Source organism: Zeus faber, assembly GCF_960531495.2.
Source record: "Zeus faber genome assembly, chromosome: 18".
In the NCBI taxonomy this organism is placed as follows: Eukaryota; Metazoa; Chordata; class Actinopteri; order Zeiformes; family Zeidae; genus Zeus; species Zeus faber.
In genome coordinates, this window is record NC_137210.1 from 18,068,623 (window position 1) to 18,090,206 (window position 21,584).

General features: G+C 44.6%; 1 protein-coding gene across 1 annotated transcript in view; it reads right to left on the reverse strand.

The window, feature by feature from the left end:
• Positions 1–610: 610 nt before the first annotated feature.
• The window catches only part of tanc1b (tetratricopeptide repeat, ankyrin repeat and coiled-coil containing 1b), a 142,004-nt gene continuing 121,030 nt past the window's right edge, over positions 611–21,584 (reverse strand). The window contains exons 14-26 of the mRNA XM_080019347.1: positions 17,779–17,887; positions 17,479–17,601; positions 14,376–14,612; positions 13,905–14,090; positions 13,175–13,253; positions 8,057–8,190; positions 7,809–7,932; positions 6,840–7,015; positions 6,523–6,655; positions 5,629–5,720; positions 4,686–4,832; positions 3,167–3,267; positions 611–3,067 (exon numbers count right to left, since the gene is read on the reverse strand). Of these exons, the coding sequence (XP_079875473.1) occupies positions 1,663–3,067; positions 3,167–3,267; positions 4,686–4,832; positions 5,629–5,720; positions 6,523–6,655; positions 6,840–7,015; positions 7,809–7,932; positions 8,057–8,190; positions 13,175–13,253; positions 13,905–14,090; positions 14,376–14,612; positions 17,479–17,601; positions 17,779–17,887 (3,046 nt within the window). The 3' untranslated portion in view covers positions 611–1,662. The remainder of the gene's footprint in view (positions 3,068–3,166; positions 3,268–4,685; positions 4,833–5,628; positions 5,721–6,522; positions 6,656–6,839; positions 7,016–7,808; positions 7,933–8,056; positions 8,191–13,174; positions 13,254–13,904; positions 14,091–14,375; positions 14,613–17,478; positions 17,602–17,778; positions 17,888–21,584) is intronic.

Genomic DNA, 21,584 nt, shown 5'->3' on the forward strand with positions numbered 1-21,584 from the left:
TCCATTGTTCTAAGATGGATTTGATTAGCTCGTACCTTTCTTGGTAAATTGAATGAGTGTGGTGGGACACTTCTTGTAGCACCACAATTTTAGTTCTGTACAATATATTAAGAACAAAAACAGGTTTTACAACTTATTGGTCTTCTGGCTTGTAGACAGAATTCAAACAGAAGTTTTTGTCGACTGTGTGATACTATTGTTGTCCTGCACAAACAGATGGGTATTCCTAAGAGCGGGGAGGCCATTCAGGGCCAAGAACCAATCCAGTCCCATGACCAACCTGCCAAACCCAAACCGTGAGCTGTGTAAAGACGCCGTACAGGTACTTTACAGCTTTATGTCCAATGTTTATAATTTGTCATCGTAGATCAAATTGAAAATAATTGCCGTGAAAAGATTTTGCTGTTTATGTCGTAACGGCCGTTCACCCAGGGGACAACTGTTTAGAAAACGCTGCCTGTGAAAAAGCCCTTCATCCATGCGTGATATATTCAAGGCCGTTATGAGCCGTATTTATGACTATTTTAGATGTCTTCATTTAATGGGTATGCTCATAACTCAAGCTGTGGTTAATGCCCAACAATAAAAGCCAGGAGACCTGCGTTCCCCCTTCAGCAGAACTTTATTTCCCATGGTGGCTATGGCAGTAATGTTCTATTACAGTATGATCACAGCTAGTAAAGCTCACAATACTGGAAACATGGAAACAATTGCGAGTAACATACATACTGTACTAAAATAGAGCTGATGGCACTGTGCACCAAAACCACTTTTTTCATAGATATGATTTTCTTACTGTTTATTATAAACTGCAATTGTAGCATGCACTTAAACCCATGTTACTCTGAATCATAAAATGTCTTAGTAGCTGTGCAAAAATAACTATATAAAATATATTGCTTTAACAATTAATGAAGCCGTAGGCGCTGTAAATAAATTAAACTAGACAGCAACAACAAGCAGATACAGAGAGGATTTAGTTTCAATGTTAATGGCCAATTTATAGAATGTACAAACATATTAAACAAATACATTCTAGAACCTTTTTAACACCACCTGAACAAAACTGTGCATATAATAAAACAAATTCAAAATACACAATTTTAAACTGGTCAATACACTTGACATAGACCTTCACTCAAAAGAAGGAAGTACATATTTATAGAATATACACAAACGTGAGGATCTACAACATCCTTCTTAAAACATAGGAATGCCCGTCCTAAAGCTCTCAGAACTTCCACATCAACACTTATTCCCCCCTTTCCTGGACCCCGGACACAACTTCCCGCCCCTCTCATTCACACCCGTCCTGCAATAACATCACACCACAATATTATATTCTGTTTCAGCACTTGAAAGGCCTAGATGCGTTTAAAGTGCTCGCTCTCGCCGACTTAACTAGGAGTACTGCACGCTACACGCCCAGCGACCGTCTTCAGTGCAACCGAGCGCTGCAGCGCGGCTGAATGAGGGAACATGCTCATGTAACAAAAGCCGTAGGAGAGAAATCGGGGGGAAAAAAATCATAACTTACGTACTTTTAATAACCGTAACACAAAAAAAGCTACGATTTAAAAAAAGCTAATTGTTACCTTTTTTTAATGATCTTATAGCCTGTTAACTTTTGAGTTGGTGTCCACGTGTAGAAGCCGGATCAATCTACACGTTTGACTCTATAAACGAACGCTTTGGTTTCATCGACGCTACGTGGATGGCAGGGTTATCTCTGGTTAGACCGGGCTGCTTGGGCTTACTGTCCAGGAACGCGTGCGGCATGGCCAACGCCGGTTTGGACTCTTTGTAACAGGCGGCAGCTTGACAAAACTTCTCGGCGTGTATTCCGTTCTGCAAACCGCCCATCGCCATGGAGCCCTGAGGGGGCGGAGCTTTGTGCTGCTCCTGGTAAGTGCTCACTGTTTTGGCGTAGGGCAACTCGCAGTTCATTGGCTGCAGACCGTGGCCCAGCAGGCCTTCGGACGAGTGGTTCTGCCAGGTCCGGCCTGCAGGCGGCAGCCCCTGGTTCTGCTGAATCTGCAGCTGAATCTGCTGCTGGAAGCGTGCGGTCTTGTCCATGACGCCCATGAAGGGTCTGGGTTTGCTCTCTGAGGTCTTGGTGCGGACGTCGGGGCCTAGCTTGCCGCTGTCTGACTGGCTGCTGCTGGAGGCCAGGCTGCTGGTGGAACTGGACACCCTGATGCTGCTTCCTCCCCCTTGGGACCCGGGTTTGTTTCCCTGGAGGCCCGAGCAGCTCGCTCCGTCAAGGGAGGACACGGAGTGGGCGGACAACCTCTCTTGGCTCGGACCTTTGGCACTGCTGCAAGACGAGTATGAGGCTTGGGACAAATGTAGATTTTCATTCTCGCCATTGGAAGCAGCCGCCAGCGACATGCGGTCCCCGTACACTGGCTCCTCAGCTGAGGGGGGCAGAGGGCTGATATCGATGCCGGGGCCTGGCTTGAGCATGCTGGACATGTGCCTGCTGGGCAGAGGGCTGGACGGAGCATACTGAGACTTACTCCCTGCTGAGCGCCCACCCGCTATGGCGCTCATATGCTGGTTGGTCTTCACTATCTGGGCTTGTTTGGTGGCCTGCAGAACAAGGCCCTGCTGGGCAAGAGGCTCCCGAGGGTAACGGTGGGGGGGCAGTCTGCTCGGGCCTGGAGGGGAGCTCGGCCGCGGACTCGGGCTCTGATGGCTGTTGCCGAGCGACTCGGCGGGCAGGACTCTGTTGGAGTAGATGTTCTGCGGCCAACAGGTCTCGGCTTTTCGCTCGCATTCCGAGGGCTCCTCCTCCTCGTCTTCTTCCTCCAATATGTCTCCTTGGCCTTCCAGGCCCCTGGACAGCCTGTGCTCAGCGGGCTCCGCTCGTGCTTCGTCCCGGTCCGAGTCGTGGCCCCCGCAGGCCTGACTGGAGGCCGCGGCCCCGCTTTGTGAGGGTTTGGTCTGGGTGCGCTGCATCTGCTTGCACTCCTCCTCCACCCGTGCCAACAGGCGCCGGATCTCTCGGTTATTGGGACACAACTTGGCAGCTTCGTGCAGATCTGCCAGGGCGGCCGTGAACTGCCTGCGTAGGAGGGGAGAGAGAAAGACGGTCACCACAACGTGTTTGATTGACCAATAACAACTGAATAGGCCTTTACTGGACAATGTTTAGTGGCTTCACCTGCTGCTCCTCTTAGCTCTGGCACGGGCGTAGTAAGCTTCATAGGATTTGGGCTTCAGCTCCAGTGCCTTTGTTGCAAATTCTTCAGCCATTCCAAAATCCTACACAGAGGTACATCAGCTATTAGGCATTGTTGCAAATTAACAATATTATAGAAAATCTAAAACATCCAATTTAGCTGGTACAGTTTCTAGTTAATAACAGTGTATCTGTCATTTTTACAATATTTCCCGACAGCAGGAGAACGCTGTCTGAATATTCGTGTTAAACTCCCTCCATCCAGTGATAAAATACCAAGCAGACAACCCTTGTGGCTGGTTGCCATAGAAATAGACAACAGACCTCATGGTCCTTGTGGCAAGAGCTTGTTTTCTCGCTCCTCTGCTGGACAAAGACTTGCAGATAATAACTTTGTTTGGGGCACTTTCTTATAAAATGCTGACTTCATAATTAATCCACTGGCAACTAAAATGAACCAATGAATACAGCGCTAGTCATTTCCTGTTGTTTTGGCTCTGTAATATAAACGTTTAAATGAACAATTAATAGAAGCTTAACATTGTCAGCTTCATTTTGAGAGTATTGACATAAATATTGGGTTCATAACTGCACGGTCCCCTTTTTCCAGGAAGTCAAATGTGTTTAGACAGATCACCATTATGTTCATACTTTGTTTGAGGTGTAAAAGGAGCCGTTGGTGATCAGAAACAGGGGAGTTGTGAAATTATTATTTCAGTAGAAGCTTCTGACTAGTTGTCCAACTTGCACTCGTGTAGCCACCGCCCATGTATTCCAGTAGCTAACAGCTGAATCCAGTCTGCAGCACAATTCCCATGGAGATCGATTGAAACTCATAAAGTTGTTTTATGACATTGAAAGAGTACGTTGGGTAAGATATTGAGTCAGACTTCAAAGATATCCGTCCAAATACTTCACCTCACCTCAAAAAAGGAGACTATGCATCACTATCGCAGGACTGTATGTACACACTGTATACTCATGTAACTTGTCAAGCTCACATGGCCACTGGCCCAAAATTTCAACACGTTTAAAGGCCGAGTGAGACAGCAAGATGGCAATCGCCTGAAACCACAAGATGATTTGTCTATTTCTGGCTTTAGCATTTATACATAACACAGGTCTCTTCACCACTTAGTACATGGATACCACATGACGTCATTAACTGCACCACTTGGCATGTCTGCAGCTATCAATTAAATGAAACACTTTAAGACATATTTTAACTAAATCAATTTGTGGACAAAGTACTGCAGTGTATATTTGGTACAGGGCAGAAACAGGGTGGGTGATGAACTGTTTTCAGATAGCAAGGTAAATGACTAGGTACTGGAGTAAGTATAGTGGCTTAGGGGTGTGTAACATCCAAAATGTCAACTCTCATGCAAGAATTGGAATCAATGAATGAATGAATAAAATCATATAATAATTGAAGGACCTGCAGACACCCTGGTGCTGTCAACAAAAACACAGGAAAATAAGTTCCACTCGAGTGGCTTACGTTGGTTTTTCTGCGGCAGCGGGAGAGATTGAGGTACAGAGAAACCCGCAGCTCTTTGAAGGCCTTGAGGTCATCGCCGTATCCCTCTCTGGGAAATTTCCTGAGGGCGTACTGGTACCTCTGGGCGGCCTCTTTCATTTTCCCCTTCTGAAGGACACACAGAGGGCAAATGAGCAGGCGGGAAGAAAGAAACTGGAGGGGCAAGGCCTTCACAAGCTGCTCACACTAACTGTTCTCTGGCTCAGGCCTTCACCCCCTCATCCATCAGACACGATACGTACACAAGAAACCTCCTAAATAATAAACCACACAGTGGATAGCCTCTGCCATAAAACTCAATCTGGTAAATGTCAAGCATCCATCATGGCTTCTTGTGTGAGCAGAGTCGAATGCACACATCCATCCATCTCTCCTCATTTCATTGAGCCGTGAAATGAGGACGGGTACCTCATTTTTTATTATCCTGAAGTAAATGACATTGCAGCATTTTCACATTCATTTCAAGTGAACATGAAAAAAAACTAAATAATAATTTCATAATCCTAACCTTGGAGTGTACAGTGGAACAGAGTGCATCTATTTTATTTGGTTATATAAAGTGCTCTTAACCGGTGGCCTTAAAGAGGGCCTCGGTTGTCCATTCTCAAAAACAAAATCTGAAATAACATAGCTGCTGTTGCCATGGCTTTGGCGAACACCACTGGAACTGGTCTGAGAAGGGTATATAAATGTAGCCTTGATCCTTAAAATTCAAAATGAAAACGTCCCTCCCTCGACAGCTCCAAGCCACATCCAATTAACTATGTCAACGACTAGAATGGAAATTCACAATGTGGGGTTGTCGAGTCATGGTGCGGTACAGCAGAGACCGAAAAGAGGGAGCATTTCATGACTTCACATCGACGACGCCCCCATCCAGAAGAAATGATTTCTCCTATTGTACCTTGTACAGCAGGTTGCCCTCCTCCATCAGCTTCTGCAGAAGGATGATGAGGATATCCGGTTTGGACGTGGCCATGGCCCAGGCAGCGTTCCCTGTGAGGGAAGACGAGAGTGAGGCCGGAATCCCTCGTCATGCAGTGACTATAATCACTTCAAACTTGTACGAGGTAGAGTTACCTAAAGATTGTACCTGATCGATCATAAGGCGATGTTCTGTAGCCTTAGTTTTATCGAAAGCAGTTAAGAGGGAGACATGGGCAAGAGGTTGAGAAAGAGAGGGGGGGGGGGGGAAACATGCCAAGAAGAACAAAAGCATCTACATTGGACAGAAAACACAATGGGCATCGTTCTATAAACCAGGATCCTAACAGGTGTCCTCAGGCTTCTTCAACTTGTATTCCTAGTTTGACGACGTGTCTGTCCTGAGGGAACATTTAAGATGCTGCCAATTTGCAATTTTCAGAGACACCAGGCTGCACTGCAGGTGAGCCGCTGCCCAGTTTCTGATCGCTCATATGAATGTCATTAAGGTGATAAGCCACACTCTGAAATGAGCCTGACAGCACACACTGGGGGGGGGGGGGGGGGGGGGGATTGTCGGTGCACAAATGGAAAGACGACACGCTGATTAAAGAAAAGCTAAAGACCCAAAGAAATGAAAATAGAAAGAATGGAGGAAGGGTTTTCACACCTAATACAACAGCTTGGCCAACGTAACATGGGAAGCACAGTGAAAATAAACTTGTACTTTAAGCTAGAGTGAGGCGGACATGACTGTAATTGATCTTTTCACAACAACCCATCCCCAATAAAACAGGTCTTCTCAAACGACTCGGCCGGTAACTAAATGTGAATCGTTTGAAGTATCCTAACGATGAATAAATAATATTCTCACCCAGCTTGGCTCCTTTCTTCAGCAGAGTCACAACCACCGAGGTGTTCCTGCAGCCTATTGCCCGGTCCAGAGGCTTCATCCCACTGTAGTCCACATGCTCTATCACCGCTCCTCTCTCCACCAAGTACTGGACCTACAACAGACCATCATAACAAATAACTGTTTAACAAGCATGTCAGCAGTACGCAACGCGCTAATGCAGAGTGGTTTGTGTTCAATTACGACACAGTGATGCTTTCAGTTAACCCCGACTAAAGGGTGGGGTTTCTGTGGCGCGTAAATTTCCTGCAAAATGAAGTGACCAGCTCCAGACGTACAATGTCGGCGTCTCCGTAGAAGGCGGCCAGGTCCAGCGGAGTCCGTCCGTTCTTGTCCGTGTGGTCAATGACGGCGCCTTTCTCCACCAAAAACTGCACCACGTTCTTATGTCCTTTCAAACAGGCCCAGCTCAAGGGGGTCAGTCCCTCCTTGTCCATTAAAGTTAGACAGGCACCTTGGAGAGAAGGGGCAGTAATCAAGAGAGGAATCGCAAACCCAGAAAAGAACAATTCAACCTGTCCTCCACAAATGGTGTGACAATTATATTTGTTTGCCCTGGTGTTCACAGCTACTCCCTGAGATAACTGGGATACATTTTAGAACTTAAGCATTTTGGTTTTGTCAATTTGGCGGCAAATATAGTACAGTGGTACCTTGAGTTACGAGTGCGCTAACATACGAGTTTTCCCGAGTTATGAGCCGTCGTTCCGTCTATTTTTTTGTATTGATTTGCGAGCAAAAATTTGAATTAGCAGCTCGCAGGAGATAGCGTGACGGAGGGTATCATCTGCGAGAAGGCAGAAGAGAAGAGAGATCTACACTTCTCTTTTATTGTGTTTTTCTACAATATTTGTTATTTATAAATACATTTTTCTTATTTAAAAACACGTAACAATAAAATTGTGGTGTTTTTTTGGGGGGCTGGAACAGATTAATGGCATTTCAATTAATTTCAATGGGGAAAATTGATTTGCTATACGAGCAGATTGAATTACGAGCTCTGTCACAGAACGAATTAAACTCGTAAGTCGAGGTACCACTGTATATGACATTTTTAAGCTCAAGTTGAAAGCTTGAAAGTTGTGCTTGTTCAAGTAAGAGGCCCTTTCGGCCAGGATACACATTGGTGGCGTCTTAGTATAGAGCGATCCAGTCACCACCTCAACCCTTATGACACGAGGTCAAGAAAGGCCTCAGTTAATAAATGTTCAATGGGCTTCAGTGTCACTGCACCGCGTGTAGCCCACCTTTCGTCAGCAGGAAATCAACGGTGCTCAGGTGGCCCTCGCAGGCAGCCACCATGAGCAGCGTCCTGCCCTGTTTGTCGCTGATGTTCACGTCGGCGCCGTGCTGCAACAGCAGCTCTGCAATCTAAAACACGGAGGCAAACAAAACACCGGAATGACGACCTAACCCCAGAATGAAAACCACAAACCCTGAGGTTTAATGATTCATGAGCAGTTTGTGTACAACACATGGCGGAGGAGTCACCCACCTGCCAGTGTCCTTGTCTGACGGAGCAGAACAGAGGAGAGACCCCCCGACGGTTGACCTGTTGGACCACGGCCTTCTTCTCCAGCAGGAAGCCACACACCTCCATCTTGCCTCGGCCTGCTGCCGCCGTCAAGGCTGTGGAAAACATAAATAGTTGTTAGCATTGATCTGGGCTTTATTATAGAGATGGAGAGGCAAGCAATACAGCCACTAAGTGTGGCTGGGAAGAACAGTTCGGTGAAAAGGTAAGCAGACAGGATTGAATGCACGTCCGTCTACTGAAGACAGGTTTGCTTTTGTATAAGGTGGCCTAAGAAAACAGGATGTTGACAACAAGACGAGATCTCGGTTCGGTTGCAGTTAGTTCCTGCAGTTGCATTACTGAGGCAATCAAAGACATTAGAAGACTAAAGTGCGTTAATTGCGCTAATTAAATAATGTGCCACTGCCTCAGCCTCCTCCCCCATCTTCACAGTGCACTGTGCTGTGAGCTGGAGTCATCTAGCAATTCTTTCAAAGACAAAAAGTCTCCTCCTGTGAAAAAGCCCCGTCTTTATTATATTAGGTCCAAAATCACAGCAAACTAAAAATGACATTACTTTTGTCCCAAAATGCTTCGGCCCCAGAACCAAAACTTGACTGAGCCATACCAAAATAGCCTCCTGCAGTTTTTCCACTGCGCACATGAATCACTGGTTGTGGTGCGTCGTGGCAGATGGGGCGGCCTTAAAGGAGAGCTGGCTGCCCAGAAAGATCAAGATCCACATTAAGAACGAGCTTTGCTTCATGATTTGCCTCCAAGGGATGCAAATTGCAGAGCCTGTGTCGCCGACTGACATAATCTATCTGGACGGAAGATATTATAGCCAAACAGCCCCACCCTCCATCTGCTCCATCAAAAGGGGAATGTCTTCACACAAAAAAAAAACAAAAAAAAACGAGGCGTGAGCCGCGGCTCTCAGGAGGACTCAGCGGTGGCAGCAGCATCTCACACCGTCCTTGAATACTTGGACAGCCATTGTGCTTCTTTGGTGATTCTAAGTAAAAGAAAACATTTAACGTTTTACATGGACTGAAGGCCCGCCAGCTCTGTTCGCGGTTAACCTGCTTACTGTTGATTCCCTTGCCATCTGAAAAGCATACAGCACATACGCCTTGATCTCATTAGCAACAGTATTTCTACTTCACTACTCTCGTCTTACACTACTCTCCTCTATTAAGATGAAGAGAGATTGATATCTCTGTCGTTGCTCTCGTAAAACCGTCCTGGCTCCGCCCAGCTCTACTTAACAGCTGCAGCCCACCAACGCGGCAGTGTCCCGAAACTGTCTCGAGAGGAGCCCTCTGCATCCCAGTTTGATAAACACATTAAGAGGGAAAACATCCACTGAAGTCCTCCTCTGAGCCCCGAGCCATCAAGCGCAGCACAGAGGTCCTGTACAGAAACAACTCAGTAAATCATCGGGTCTAATGGAGAAGGGAGATGTAGTGAGTTCTCAGTGGAGGAAAGAAACTGTCTTCTTAAACTAGTTTCGGACCACCCTGAAAATTCGGGGACCTTGGTCAAGCCTATTACAAATGCCGGGTTACTAAACAATACTTTTTCCAAAACCAATTTTTTTTTTTTTTTTTTTTTTTGGAATAACAACTCAGTTGAAGGTCATTTACTGGTTTTAAATGAAAACACCTCTGGCTCATCTCACTGCCGCTCTATACTATATAACATGTCGGTGTCGTAATTGTGGTTTTTTTTTGTACCTTTGCTGAGCTGTTCCTGCATGTAAAAAGTGCAACAACCTGATGCTGGATGCATGGTGTCAATGCACCATACAATTTAAACGCAAAACAAAACATTTATGATAAAGACTAACTTTATAATTTAAATGGATTGTTGCTACAGTCACAGCAGACTTAAATGTCAGCTGTCAACAGGTTGAGTGTGTGTTGTTTTTTTGATGATAAGAAAATAATATATTTTTAATTTAAAATCAGATGGCAGAGAATTAACTTAACTTAATAGACTTGTTATTCTTTTGGCTGTGATGTACTTCAAGCTGTACACCCAAAGGACCTTTCACTGAGTGAAGCAGCCTGTACTTCCTACGCCTACAGGTAAAACAAAACACATTGTATATCAACCTCTCCAAATATATTACAGGATGGGAGCGATTAGGCCTGAGCGACAACAAAACAATCAATTACTCCGAAATCCCCAAACCAATCTGCTGCTGCCTTTCTTGCACCGGTGATGAAAACGGAGTGTAATTTTGTATTACCTTTCTGTACCCGAGAGGTAGCTCTCGCATTCTGTGAAGGGAATTCAAAAGATGGAGCCTGCGCGCATTTGCAATCCAATCTGCCTCTATTCAAACACTGGATACATGGCACCTATTTGCATAGAAATGTTATTTTTCAGCTACATTTAAGCACAGAATCATATTTGTCTGAGACAGGTTGTTAACTCATGGAATGATCTCTACGGTCCGTCTTCTAGTGTTCTCTCTGCTTCCAAATTAAAGAACAGGTTACTACAAGGTTTGAATATGAATTATGCACACTGGAATGCAAATTCGAAAAATGATTAAATTGCGACTCAACCATTTCCGTTTGTATAACAACCCACAAGACGAAGCAGCCGTTTTTTAATCCCTTATGCTGAACTGTACGTCCCGGGAAGACGTAAACACCGCCAGTTATGGCTACTTTCCCCCTCACCAAGGACAACGTGGTGACCGGTGGCATTATGATTACAAACAGCTGCTTCCAAGAACAGAGATGATCTCTGGGCTTATTACCAATAAGTGTCAGGTGGGCACAATGCGATTCCAATATGCACTGGTGTGTGGAGTGTGTCGACTTTGTCTGCTGCACTTTGTTTCAGATCAGCGATGCTGCAAGCCAGTGTCTGGCCGGTGCCACCTGTGACCTGCTGTTTCATTAGTAAAGGGATGGATGCTGAGAGGGCAAACGCTCCAGTCTCAACACCCGCTCGGTGAATAGACGGGGATAATGGAGGTTAATGTCGTCCTGCAGCTACAGGCAGCGTCTGTGACTTTGAGGAAGCATAGGAGCATTACTGCTGTTATTCACAGCAACAGGCGTGTACAGGATCCTAGGCTGCATCTTGAGAAGCGATATGATGTACACCTTTAGACAAAATTAAAGTCACCCCTCATTTTTGACATTGATGCGGGTACTGAGGCTAGATCCAACATCACTAAATACAACTGTGGAGCTCAAATACAATCCCTCTTCGACAGCATTTTTTATTCAAATGACTAAGTGCAAAGGAAGATCCATCAAGACCCATTTTTTGTTGTATTAAGTCCAGAATACCTGCACATGGATTATTGCAGAAATATCACTTAGGACGATTGTGAGCTGCCTTCCTGCTAATATTTTTTATTTTTATTTGTGCTGAACTGGCATGAAATTAAGGAGACACAAACGCATACCTCTACTATGAAGGGGGTTCATGTGGAATACGGGGCGATGAGAACTTATGCTTTGCCAAAGGTCAACAGGACACGTCCAAAGTAAAGTCGTAAAATACTCAAAAGACCTTTGGTCACAACCAGAGTCTTAGTAAATCTGCCTCCCCATCTAAAGGCTCTGCTCTACTGTATGTTCTCTGCCAAAGTCAATATTGCCTTCTTTGTTCAGGCTTCATGCAACCAGCCTCGGAATTGACCGAGACTCCAGCTTTCAGAGTTGCTGGAGTTTACTTGCTACTTCACTTGTCTATTCCCACAATCAATACCAAATAGCAATGACTATCCCATTAAAGAGAACCGGCTTCTCTCGATTGGCGACCCAGTCTTTTGCTTTCTTGTATCACTCTGCTTTTTTCCGAGCTGTAGCCCAAAATATCCTGTCGCCCAATGTCCTTCAAGGGGAAGAACGGGAACTTTGAAATCTGCTGTTATCTATAACCATCCCAACCTTTAAAGTCCCTGTAAAGTGAATTCAGTGATTTGTTTCTAAACACATAATACATGTAGAATATAATATAGAAAGTAATTGCTGAAAACATGTGAACAATGTAGTACTGAATTGTGGAGTTACACCGTCTAACTGTTTTTCACCATTTTTGTCGTCCGTATTTTTTGGGCAGGCCTAAATCAGGGATGATTTGTGTGGTGAAATGAGGTGAAATAAGCAGAGCTAACAGCCCGGCTCTCCGCTCTGCAGTGTTCCCCGCCAGAAACATAAATCGGCGCCAAAGTGCCTGGAACAAAAAAAAAAAAAAAACACAACCCAAAACGTCCCGTTTGTTTGACCGCGCAGTGTTATATTGAAATTAGGTGCATGCTAGGCCACGGTGCCCCGACCTGGCCTGTGGAGTAGGCAGGGGGCACTGGAGTGATGAGCACCTAGAGACACAGGACTAGGTTCAGCAGAACATTTAAACATGGAATTTACTCCAATGTGAACATTTAACGAGATTGGGCGCGGTTACAGCATCATCAGCACTTCAGCGGACACGCCCCCAGCGTCTTAGAGCAGAGGGAACTGCCTTTTTTTTTTTTTTTTTTTTTCCCCCTCCACGATTTTGAAACCAAATTTTATGTACTTGGCAATTTTATATATATTTTTTTTAATCATTCAAATTTGGCTGGGTGGTTAATATAAAAATTTTCTGTGGTGTGACAAACAAACTTATTTTTGCTTTACAGGGACAACCCATACCAGTCCAATTTAACATTGGGCAAAATAGATTTTAAGAGCTCAATGGTCAATATATCAACCCATTGCATTATGTGGAAAATATGTTCTTGCTATATTTAAGTGGCTATGTCTGGCGCACTCTGAGGGTAAAATGGTGAAACGCTAGAAAGACGACTGCCGTTAACGAAAAGGAGGTCTGACAGACTAATTACAGACCCGCATGGTCACAAAAACAGCCACAGTATCGAAGCAGAAGAGGACAAGGAAAATTAGGCTCGCTCAGGGGTTGAACGTCAACCACTACGCCACGCCGAGACCATTATGCTGCAGGAGCGCGCTAGAGGACATTGCTCAGCAGCATGCAATTACAGGCGGGGCCCAAACAGATAAAAACAGGATATGATAATACAAAAGGGAGCCACGTAATGCAAAAAGATGGATGAAAACGTACCTGTTTCTCCCCACAGAGTATCGTGGCCATCAATTTGCACGGCGTGCTCGTTATTCAAAGCCAGCAAGTCTCTCACAACCTGCCAAACCACAAATGTTGATTAATGGCATGGCGTTTCAGTTTGAGATATCAAATACACCCCATCACAAGTTACACGGCGTACTGAGTCCATAGCAATGAAGAAACAAGTGGACTGCAGAAATCAACTTAAGCCGATCAATAACGGAGTTTCCCTGGGTGGATTACAGTCTGCTTCTCTATCAGATTATGAATTAATCACAGCTGAGTAGAGAGCTGCTGATTCCTGGACTATAAGGGTTTTGGTGAGTGGAGTCCAATCTCTTTGTACTGTAATGTTTGGGGATCTCCAATTCCCAGGCCACAGTGTGCAGAGCTCAGCTGGGCTCAGCAAAATTGTCATGACTTTTCCACATGAAATGGCCAAATCGCCTACTGCATGAGGAATTGAAGGTTTATTTTATAGCCTTATGACTGTAAACCAGGCAAAAGCAGTATTTTCAGGGGGTTTCTCTCTCTCTAGTTTTCAGCCCCTGGTTCTTTATGTTAACAAAATAAAAAAAAAGATGGGAAGTAAAATATTCCAATATATTATTTCTGTGATATGGAGCATCATATCATAGGAAGCGATTACATTCTTCATTGGTAGTGGTTGAAAAAAAACAAAAAAGTGAGAACAGGGCAGCAACCGTCACGACGTGGCTCAGCTGACCTGCGTGTGCCCCATGCTGGAGGCGGCGATCAGAGCCTGCTGCAGGGCTTTGTTCTTCAGACTGCAGTCCTGCTGCGGGTCCTCAGGGTGCCATTCCAGCTCCAGCAGGTACTGGATGATCTCTGGGTGTCCTCGCAGAGCGGCGTGCACCAGCGCACATTGGCCGCTCTTATCCACATGGTTGATCTGGGCAGCAATGGGAACATCATTGTATTAACTGCACGCAATTAATAAGGCGACAGTATACCACTACGGACTACTTGTTTCAAACGGATCTTTTCGCTTACTGGTGCCTTAATCGTAGCAACGTCTGTCGGTTAGCATACTGTACATAACTTTAAGATATGAGATAAAGGTGTAGCTGTAATTAGGGCTGTTTATGGTTTGAAATCTTTTGACGCTGGTACGGATTAAAGAAAAACGCTACGTTGAGCAGGGTCTTTTTCTGCAACTTTGTGCCGGGCCGCTCACCTTGGACCCCCACTTGCAGAGCACGCCGACGAGTCCCAGGTGTCCCGCGGCAGCAGAGAAACAAAGAGGACTCATTCCATTCTCAGAGACGACGTCCACACTGGCCCCGAACTCCAGCAGCAGGGCGGCCATCTCCTGGTGGCCCAGGTGGGATTGGACGCACAGCACCGGGGCGTTGTTCAAAACCTCCGTGCGGTAGTTCACATTGGCTCCGCCCAGCATCAGCAGCCGGCTCACCTGGTTGGCCAAGCAACAATTTAAATCCGGACGGTTAGGTTGAAATTGACAATATCAAGTGTATCACAATATTATTTTTTACAAATACCTCGATATTGGTAATTTCACTATACTTTTGGGGTTGACTATTGCTGCATTCATAAGATATTTACACACAAGAAACAAACCATATTTAGCGATGTGGATATTATGAATATTGTTTACAGCAGCTAACAGTCCATTCTTCAGAAAACTGCATTACTTTACTGTGATGCAGCCTTTAAGACAGCATTTAACTACATTGCGATGTTGCGATATCAAAATCCTTATCACAATATCAATATTATATTGATACATTGCCCAGCCCTACATTGGAATTTAAAATGATGCAGAACAACTGGATTGAAACGTGTCCTATACATGGAAATCTACTCATCCTGAGCCCCCCCAGCTGTGAGAGAAAGATGCACATGATCAACCTTGTGAATGATGTTTTACATGTTTTATATAGGACAATAGTCTTTTGTATGTTACCCAACTTCTAAAACACATTGCCTTGAGGTTTTTAATGAGTCTCTCAGAGTTTACATGAAGAGTGTTTTCTAAACAATGCCTATTGTCGTATTGGAAAAACAGATACAGATACCTCACTCATCCTTGTGTGGAGACACTGCTAACTTGACAGAGCAGTGTGTTTGTTGTATGGCATGGTCAGAATGTACCTGTGACCTGGGTTTGACTGTTAAACCGTTGTATGAGCTCCTGATTGATTTGATTTGAGCGATTGATGATTGAGTTGGCATCATCCTGTCAATGACAAGCTAATCAATGGTACACGACCTTTCATCAGTATAAATAAAGCCCTCTTGGTCAGAATTAGGGGCAGACTGGTCAGAACACTGCTTCGGAGCAGCTCGGAATCTTTCTCTTTATTCTGCAGAATAAATATCTCTAATACTCTGTTTTGTTTTCCTGTGGCTGGCAGATTAACCTCACCAGCCACGCAGGACAATTTCTCCAACACAGCTATGAATACATTACAGAACACCGTTATGAATATAACTACCAACCGGGTAATAACGACGCTGTTCAAATGTACAGTTACCCATTGAATGAGGTACACGCGGTGTAATTCATACAGTAATCCGTCGGGTGCAGGAAATATAATCGGGTTTGTTCATCAGAACTGTGGTGGAATAAATTAACAAAGCTTCACTGTGTTCCCAGAGGACACAGTGAATGATGCGTCGCTCACACAAATTAACCCACAAAGACGGGAAGTAGACGACACTGTAGGACTAACACTAATAACGGAGAAAAATGTACGATCACGTTGCTTCAAGCTGGAATGCATCATCCTGAAATAATGACCTTTCCTGGAAATGCCAATGATTTTGTCTTCCCGGGAATTCAATTGGGAATGTACATGTAGGGCGTAATTTAAAGCGGAAAAAAAAACAACAACCCAGCAACAACATCAAAATAATAATATCATTAGCTCTACCATTAACGTGTCCTTTTGTTTATTAAATTACAAGTAATCAAGGAGGCCCTTGGTAATTATGAAGAAGGCTGTTGCAGAGACCACGGCCATGGATCAAGGTAATGGCTGGAGACCAAGATGCATCACTCCGGGCCAGCGAGCGGCTCCATGGTGGCGTTCATCAGCGCTGCGCTAACACATCACTGTAAGTGGACACTTCCAGGAAGAAACCCTAATGCTTATCAGAATATACAACCCATCACCATCAGTGGAATTTAAGAACATTCAGTGAGGACATTTCATGCCAGTGGAGGTAGAAATTATACCACTGGCTGGACAAATAACAATGAAAAATGTGATTACATAGTTTGGGAAAAATGCCACAGAGTTTGTCTGCATACAGAACTCACATAAGAAGTGGGTGTGTGTGTGTGTGTGTGTGTGTATGTGTGTGCGTGTGTGCGCGCGTGTGTGTCACACACAGTGCTGATCTGGTCTCAAATTGAATGGCCAAAATCCTTTCTGACGATCTTCTTTCCCGACAAGAAAGACGATACCTTGTTTTCTCTTCAATATTAAAATAATTAATATAATTCAATCGTGACGGAAACTGATCAAATTAAATAAAAATAATATTTATTCTAAAATCTGAATGTTAATTCTGCAGTTCATAAAAATATGTTTCCAGTATTCTATGCTGGTTAGATGACTTTACCTGGACTAAAATGGTGTCACCTTAACTTTTAACTATAATGAAAGACTACTTCAAGATGACTATGGAACTGTGGGAGGATTAAGTGTCTATGGAGGTTGGGGGGTCACACAAATTCTCTGCTATGGTCAATACAACAGTCATGGTTGCCAGCTTTGGGATTTATTTGCTCACAGTGGGCTTCTTTTGCTCTCGGTGGGGTTCGAGCGGTCTCAAGGCAGGAAATCTATGCATGACCTGGCAACCCTGCACTTAACGCAACTCTATCGCCCTCCTGGAGGGCGCACGCTGCAGCCCACATACAGGAGCCTTTATTTCCATCAGAACAGAGGGCTTCAGCTTCAGAGAGCAGCGATGACAGAGGGTCATTTATCTGTTAACTGATAAATGACCTTCTGATCTGATCAACTGTGACCAAAGAAAACAGTCGAATATCACAGACTACCGAGCATGTCTACTCGGCGTGAAAGTTGAACGTGAAATTGAGTTGAAATCAAGCGTTTCAAAGTTATTTACAGTTTGATTTTGCGTCGCTGATACTGTAGCTATTATTTTATCTATGTTTAAAGGCCACGGTTTTTATGCCACCTCCATTTTAGTGCAGGAGTGGGGTGTGTGTGTGTGTGTGTGTGTGTGTGTGTGTGTGTGTGTGTGTGTGTGTTTGTGTGCGTGTGCGTGACACCTGGTCTCACCTTCACGTTGGGGGTGTAGAGGTTTCTCAGGGAGGCCAAGGCAGCAGAAAGGCTGTCGGTGCTGCAGCTGATCCACAAGGCCTGTAGCACGCTGGATGATATGCCTGTTTTTTTACTCAAGCCCTGGAAAAACACACACACCCGCACGCCCACACACGCACCCACACCCCCACACACGCACACACACACGCCTCTTAGCGCTCGTCACTTTTCCAAACTCAATAAATAAACATGCGGCACACACCCTGATACACAGGGTAGTAATGGAATGGAGGGACGCAGGCAGCCTTATAGCTTTACCTTGAAGATGTGTGCTTTCAGGATGTGGTGTCCCAGCTCCATGGTCTGCTGGCGATTCAGCTTCCCCTCTTGGCGCGAAAGCATGAAAGCCATCAGGGCATGGCCGGTCCTAGCATGGAATCAAGACGAGGTGTTGTAATTAATTACGGTGTAGGAAGGCAGACATAATTCATCCATGTACAGAATTGATATTTTCACAGATATGTTCCCTCCCACAGTATATGCAATGATAATAACTATCAGTCGCTAATCATCCTCTCACACTGTAGCCTGATTGAGCAGACACCAGGGACCTTCTGCCTCACTCGAGCCCTTAATCTGTCCCTTTTACAGCCATATAATTTGCTTGGCTGAGATATTCAGTCACAAGAAAAGAGTGGAGAGGCTTGTTTTTTGGCGCCATTATTGATTAATATTCCCACCAATGTGCGTGTGATTAGGCTAAAAAACTGTCTAGACTGTCTCGCTTTGGCCTTACCTAACGAGTCCGGTGGAGTGTCTGAGTGGGGAGGGGGGCTCAGCAGAATACAATCTTTGCCTTCTCTTTTCTATCGCTCACTGTTGCTCACTCTGGTGTTAATTAACGCAGAACTTCATTAAAAGGCCATGCATGATTGGAGTTCAATTTGATTGGGTAGACTCCTCACTTTGTGTTTGTGTGTAAGAGTGTGCTCTCTTCTAAAGGACGAGGCGATGCAGTATTTTATTTTATTTTCTTCTACTTCTGCATTCCGCCATGCACCACTTTCAGTCCTTCGTTCCCAACGACAGTGTTGGACTTACATGAAAAGCCAGAGCATAATGGTGCCGCAGGTTGTTGGTGAGCAGAAGTGAGACCGAAGCACCGCGGTAACGACAAAGGAGAGCCGCGGTGACATCATCCAGATAATAGGAGCGAATTCCAACGGTTGCTAACAAGGGTGCGCAGGCTCTTGAATCACAATTAGGTGGCATCGCTGGAGCACATTAGCTTGTCTCACGGGGCACAGAGGCCAAGGCAGGAAACAAGAAGGTTTTTCTGCAGATTGCAGCTTCCTCTGCAAACTAATTTAAGCTTGAGTGAAGACACAACAGAATACTCGTTAATATTCTACATGGCCGCATGTATTATTCAAAGTGTTGTAGCCGATTTGTTCCTCACTTAAAAGAAGTCAAAGTTTGGTCATTTCTCTACCTTTTCCATCAAGGATGACCAGTGTTTGTGAATCAAATTATGAGATTGAGTTATCATATTGTTATAACCGCAGCCAACTACAGTGGATTTGAGCTTCATAGAAGCTCCCGTAAAGCAGCACAAGGCGATACATTTCTCATTTGTTCAGTGTCCGGCCCTTTCCTGATCATTATCACCAAACCTGAGCTAACCTGACAGGAGCGGAAAGCCAGGATGCATGGCGACGCTCCCTGTACTGCTGCCAAACACCCAGAGCTTAGCACCAAAGGAAGAAATATTAGCTGTCAGCGTCTGTTCTTAGATGGAGGAATAAAATCTGTTTGGCTTGCAGCAAAGGTCCGTGTAGGTTACAAGATAGTCCCTGTAAATGGCTCTGAGCGGATAACAAACCAGGGGACGGATCAGTTGGCTGACACAATTAGAACAAATACGAGGGGGGAAAGTATGGATGATTCCTCTGGAGGCTGAGGAGCAGCTCCGCAGCAGAACTGACTCATGCTGAACTTATTGATGAGGATTTTCTATTTCGTTCACGACACAAACAATGCTCCGAGGACTACGTTTATAGGGCAGAGCAGTTCAAACTGCAGGTGTTTACAATTCGGAGCCACGCGCACGAGACGGCAATCCGCAGCCAAACAAGATGATTATTTCTCAAAAATGAGTCCTCTGTGCAGTAGCTTTTTTCCAAGCTTTACCTGACAAGTCTTTCTGCGCACAGGGCTGAATCTCGAGCACATCTTTTCTACCATTAGCCAATTATGATTCAAAGACCATCCATCCATCTATTGTTGACAGAAAGACTGCAACGGGCTCCATCGAATGAAGATGTGCACCGATTGTTCAGCCTGTCATGTGGACTTTTTTAAAAATATAATCTTTTGGATGATTCATCTTAACAGCAAAATCTTTACAACAAACATAAACTAAAATCTCCTCAATGAATGCCTGCACCTTGACTCTAAGGGGTTGTAAAAACGCCTCGGCGACACAGCAGTGTAGTGGCATGCACAACGTGGCTAACGTCATGACGACTGACCTTTAGGAATGATAACCCTCATAACATGTGGTGGAAAGAATTGTGAGCTGAAAAGAGAATTCATCTCGACCACGTTTTGCTTTTTCAATTTGTCCATGACAACGTTCGCCCGAAGATGCACGGTTGACCGCACCACTCAAATAGCTTGGAAACGATTTCAATCTGCAACGCGGACTGAAATGTCTGACGTAGCTTCACGGATAATTACATTTGATCTCGATTTAAATTAAAATCTTAGTATGTTGCATATTTTTATTAATCAACATCCTTTTGGCAGTTGTGCAGCAAAATGCAACAGTGCAAGGATGCAGCGTCCCTTTACATTTACAGTATAAAAACTCAATGCTTCATTATTATTACTACTACAACTGGAGATGAAAGGAACACAAAGCGACAGTTCTTTGATTAAATCTGTAAACATGCTGGTGGAACCGCCACTACATAACAAATAATTATTCAATATTGAATATTTTCAGGGTTTAAGATAAATGTGGGCCACTATTACTTCCACTATTACAGTGGAAGTAATAGTGGTTTTCCCTTGTCCTCTTTACATACAGTACTTTGTATCTGCAAAGCGAGGGCCCGGCAACAAACTCTCTGGCCCTGTTTAGACCTGGCATTAACCTGCTTCTTGGCTGCTCCGATCACAAGTGGACAGCTCTAAGTACAGGCGTAAACGTACCCGAGACGCGCTGAGATCCTATCGCTCAGACCACATTCAGAGGTGGTCTGGGCCGCATATGGCCACATTCTTTACTCAACTGACATCCTCTGCGTAAGCGGAACTTTGTACTCAACTCGCGCCAACGGCATGATAATAAATAAGACATTCTGTGGTCTGGAAATTGAGAAAGTCTCACCGTTACAGAAGTGCAGGATTTATTATTTACAAGTTAAGTATTTACACAAAGACATCCAGTTTTAACTAAATTAAGTCCCATAGCAACGGAAAGCAACGGGGCGCCGTGGCTGACGCGGCGCAGGACACAGGTTTTTTGTTTCGTTCAATTAGAAAACGGAGGAAAACAAATACATTTAAAATAAAATGTTTTGTTTTAATTTGGAGACGCGGCAACCGGCACGCACAGTGGACACATCGCACGCACATCACTCCCTCTCCATTATGCAGTGATCCAATGTGGAACGGAGCATTCCTTTGGTTGTGTTAAATTTTTTTGTTTCATACAAGTAGGAAACGGACGAAAATAAATACATTGTTTTGTTTGGCGACACGGGGAACGGGGACGCATAGTGGACCGGAGATCGCTCCCCCTCGTACCGTCCCGATACAAGGCGGAACGGGAGAGTCCAGTAACTCAGTTGTCTTTTTAAAATGTTGTTTTATACAAGTAGAAAACAACCGAAAATAAATACATCTAAAAAAAAAACACAGGGAATCCGGCGAGGCGTGTATGGCGCACCGCTGTCTAGAGGGGAAAAAACTCCACTCCAGTTCTTTTGAGTTTTTTGATTTTCCATCAAGTAAGAAAATCTGCGCACAGTACCCACGGCACCAACATTTCAGTCAGTATTGTTTAGATTTTTCCTGTGTACCAAGGTGATCACATTTGGCCTTTGCAAATGGAAATG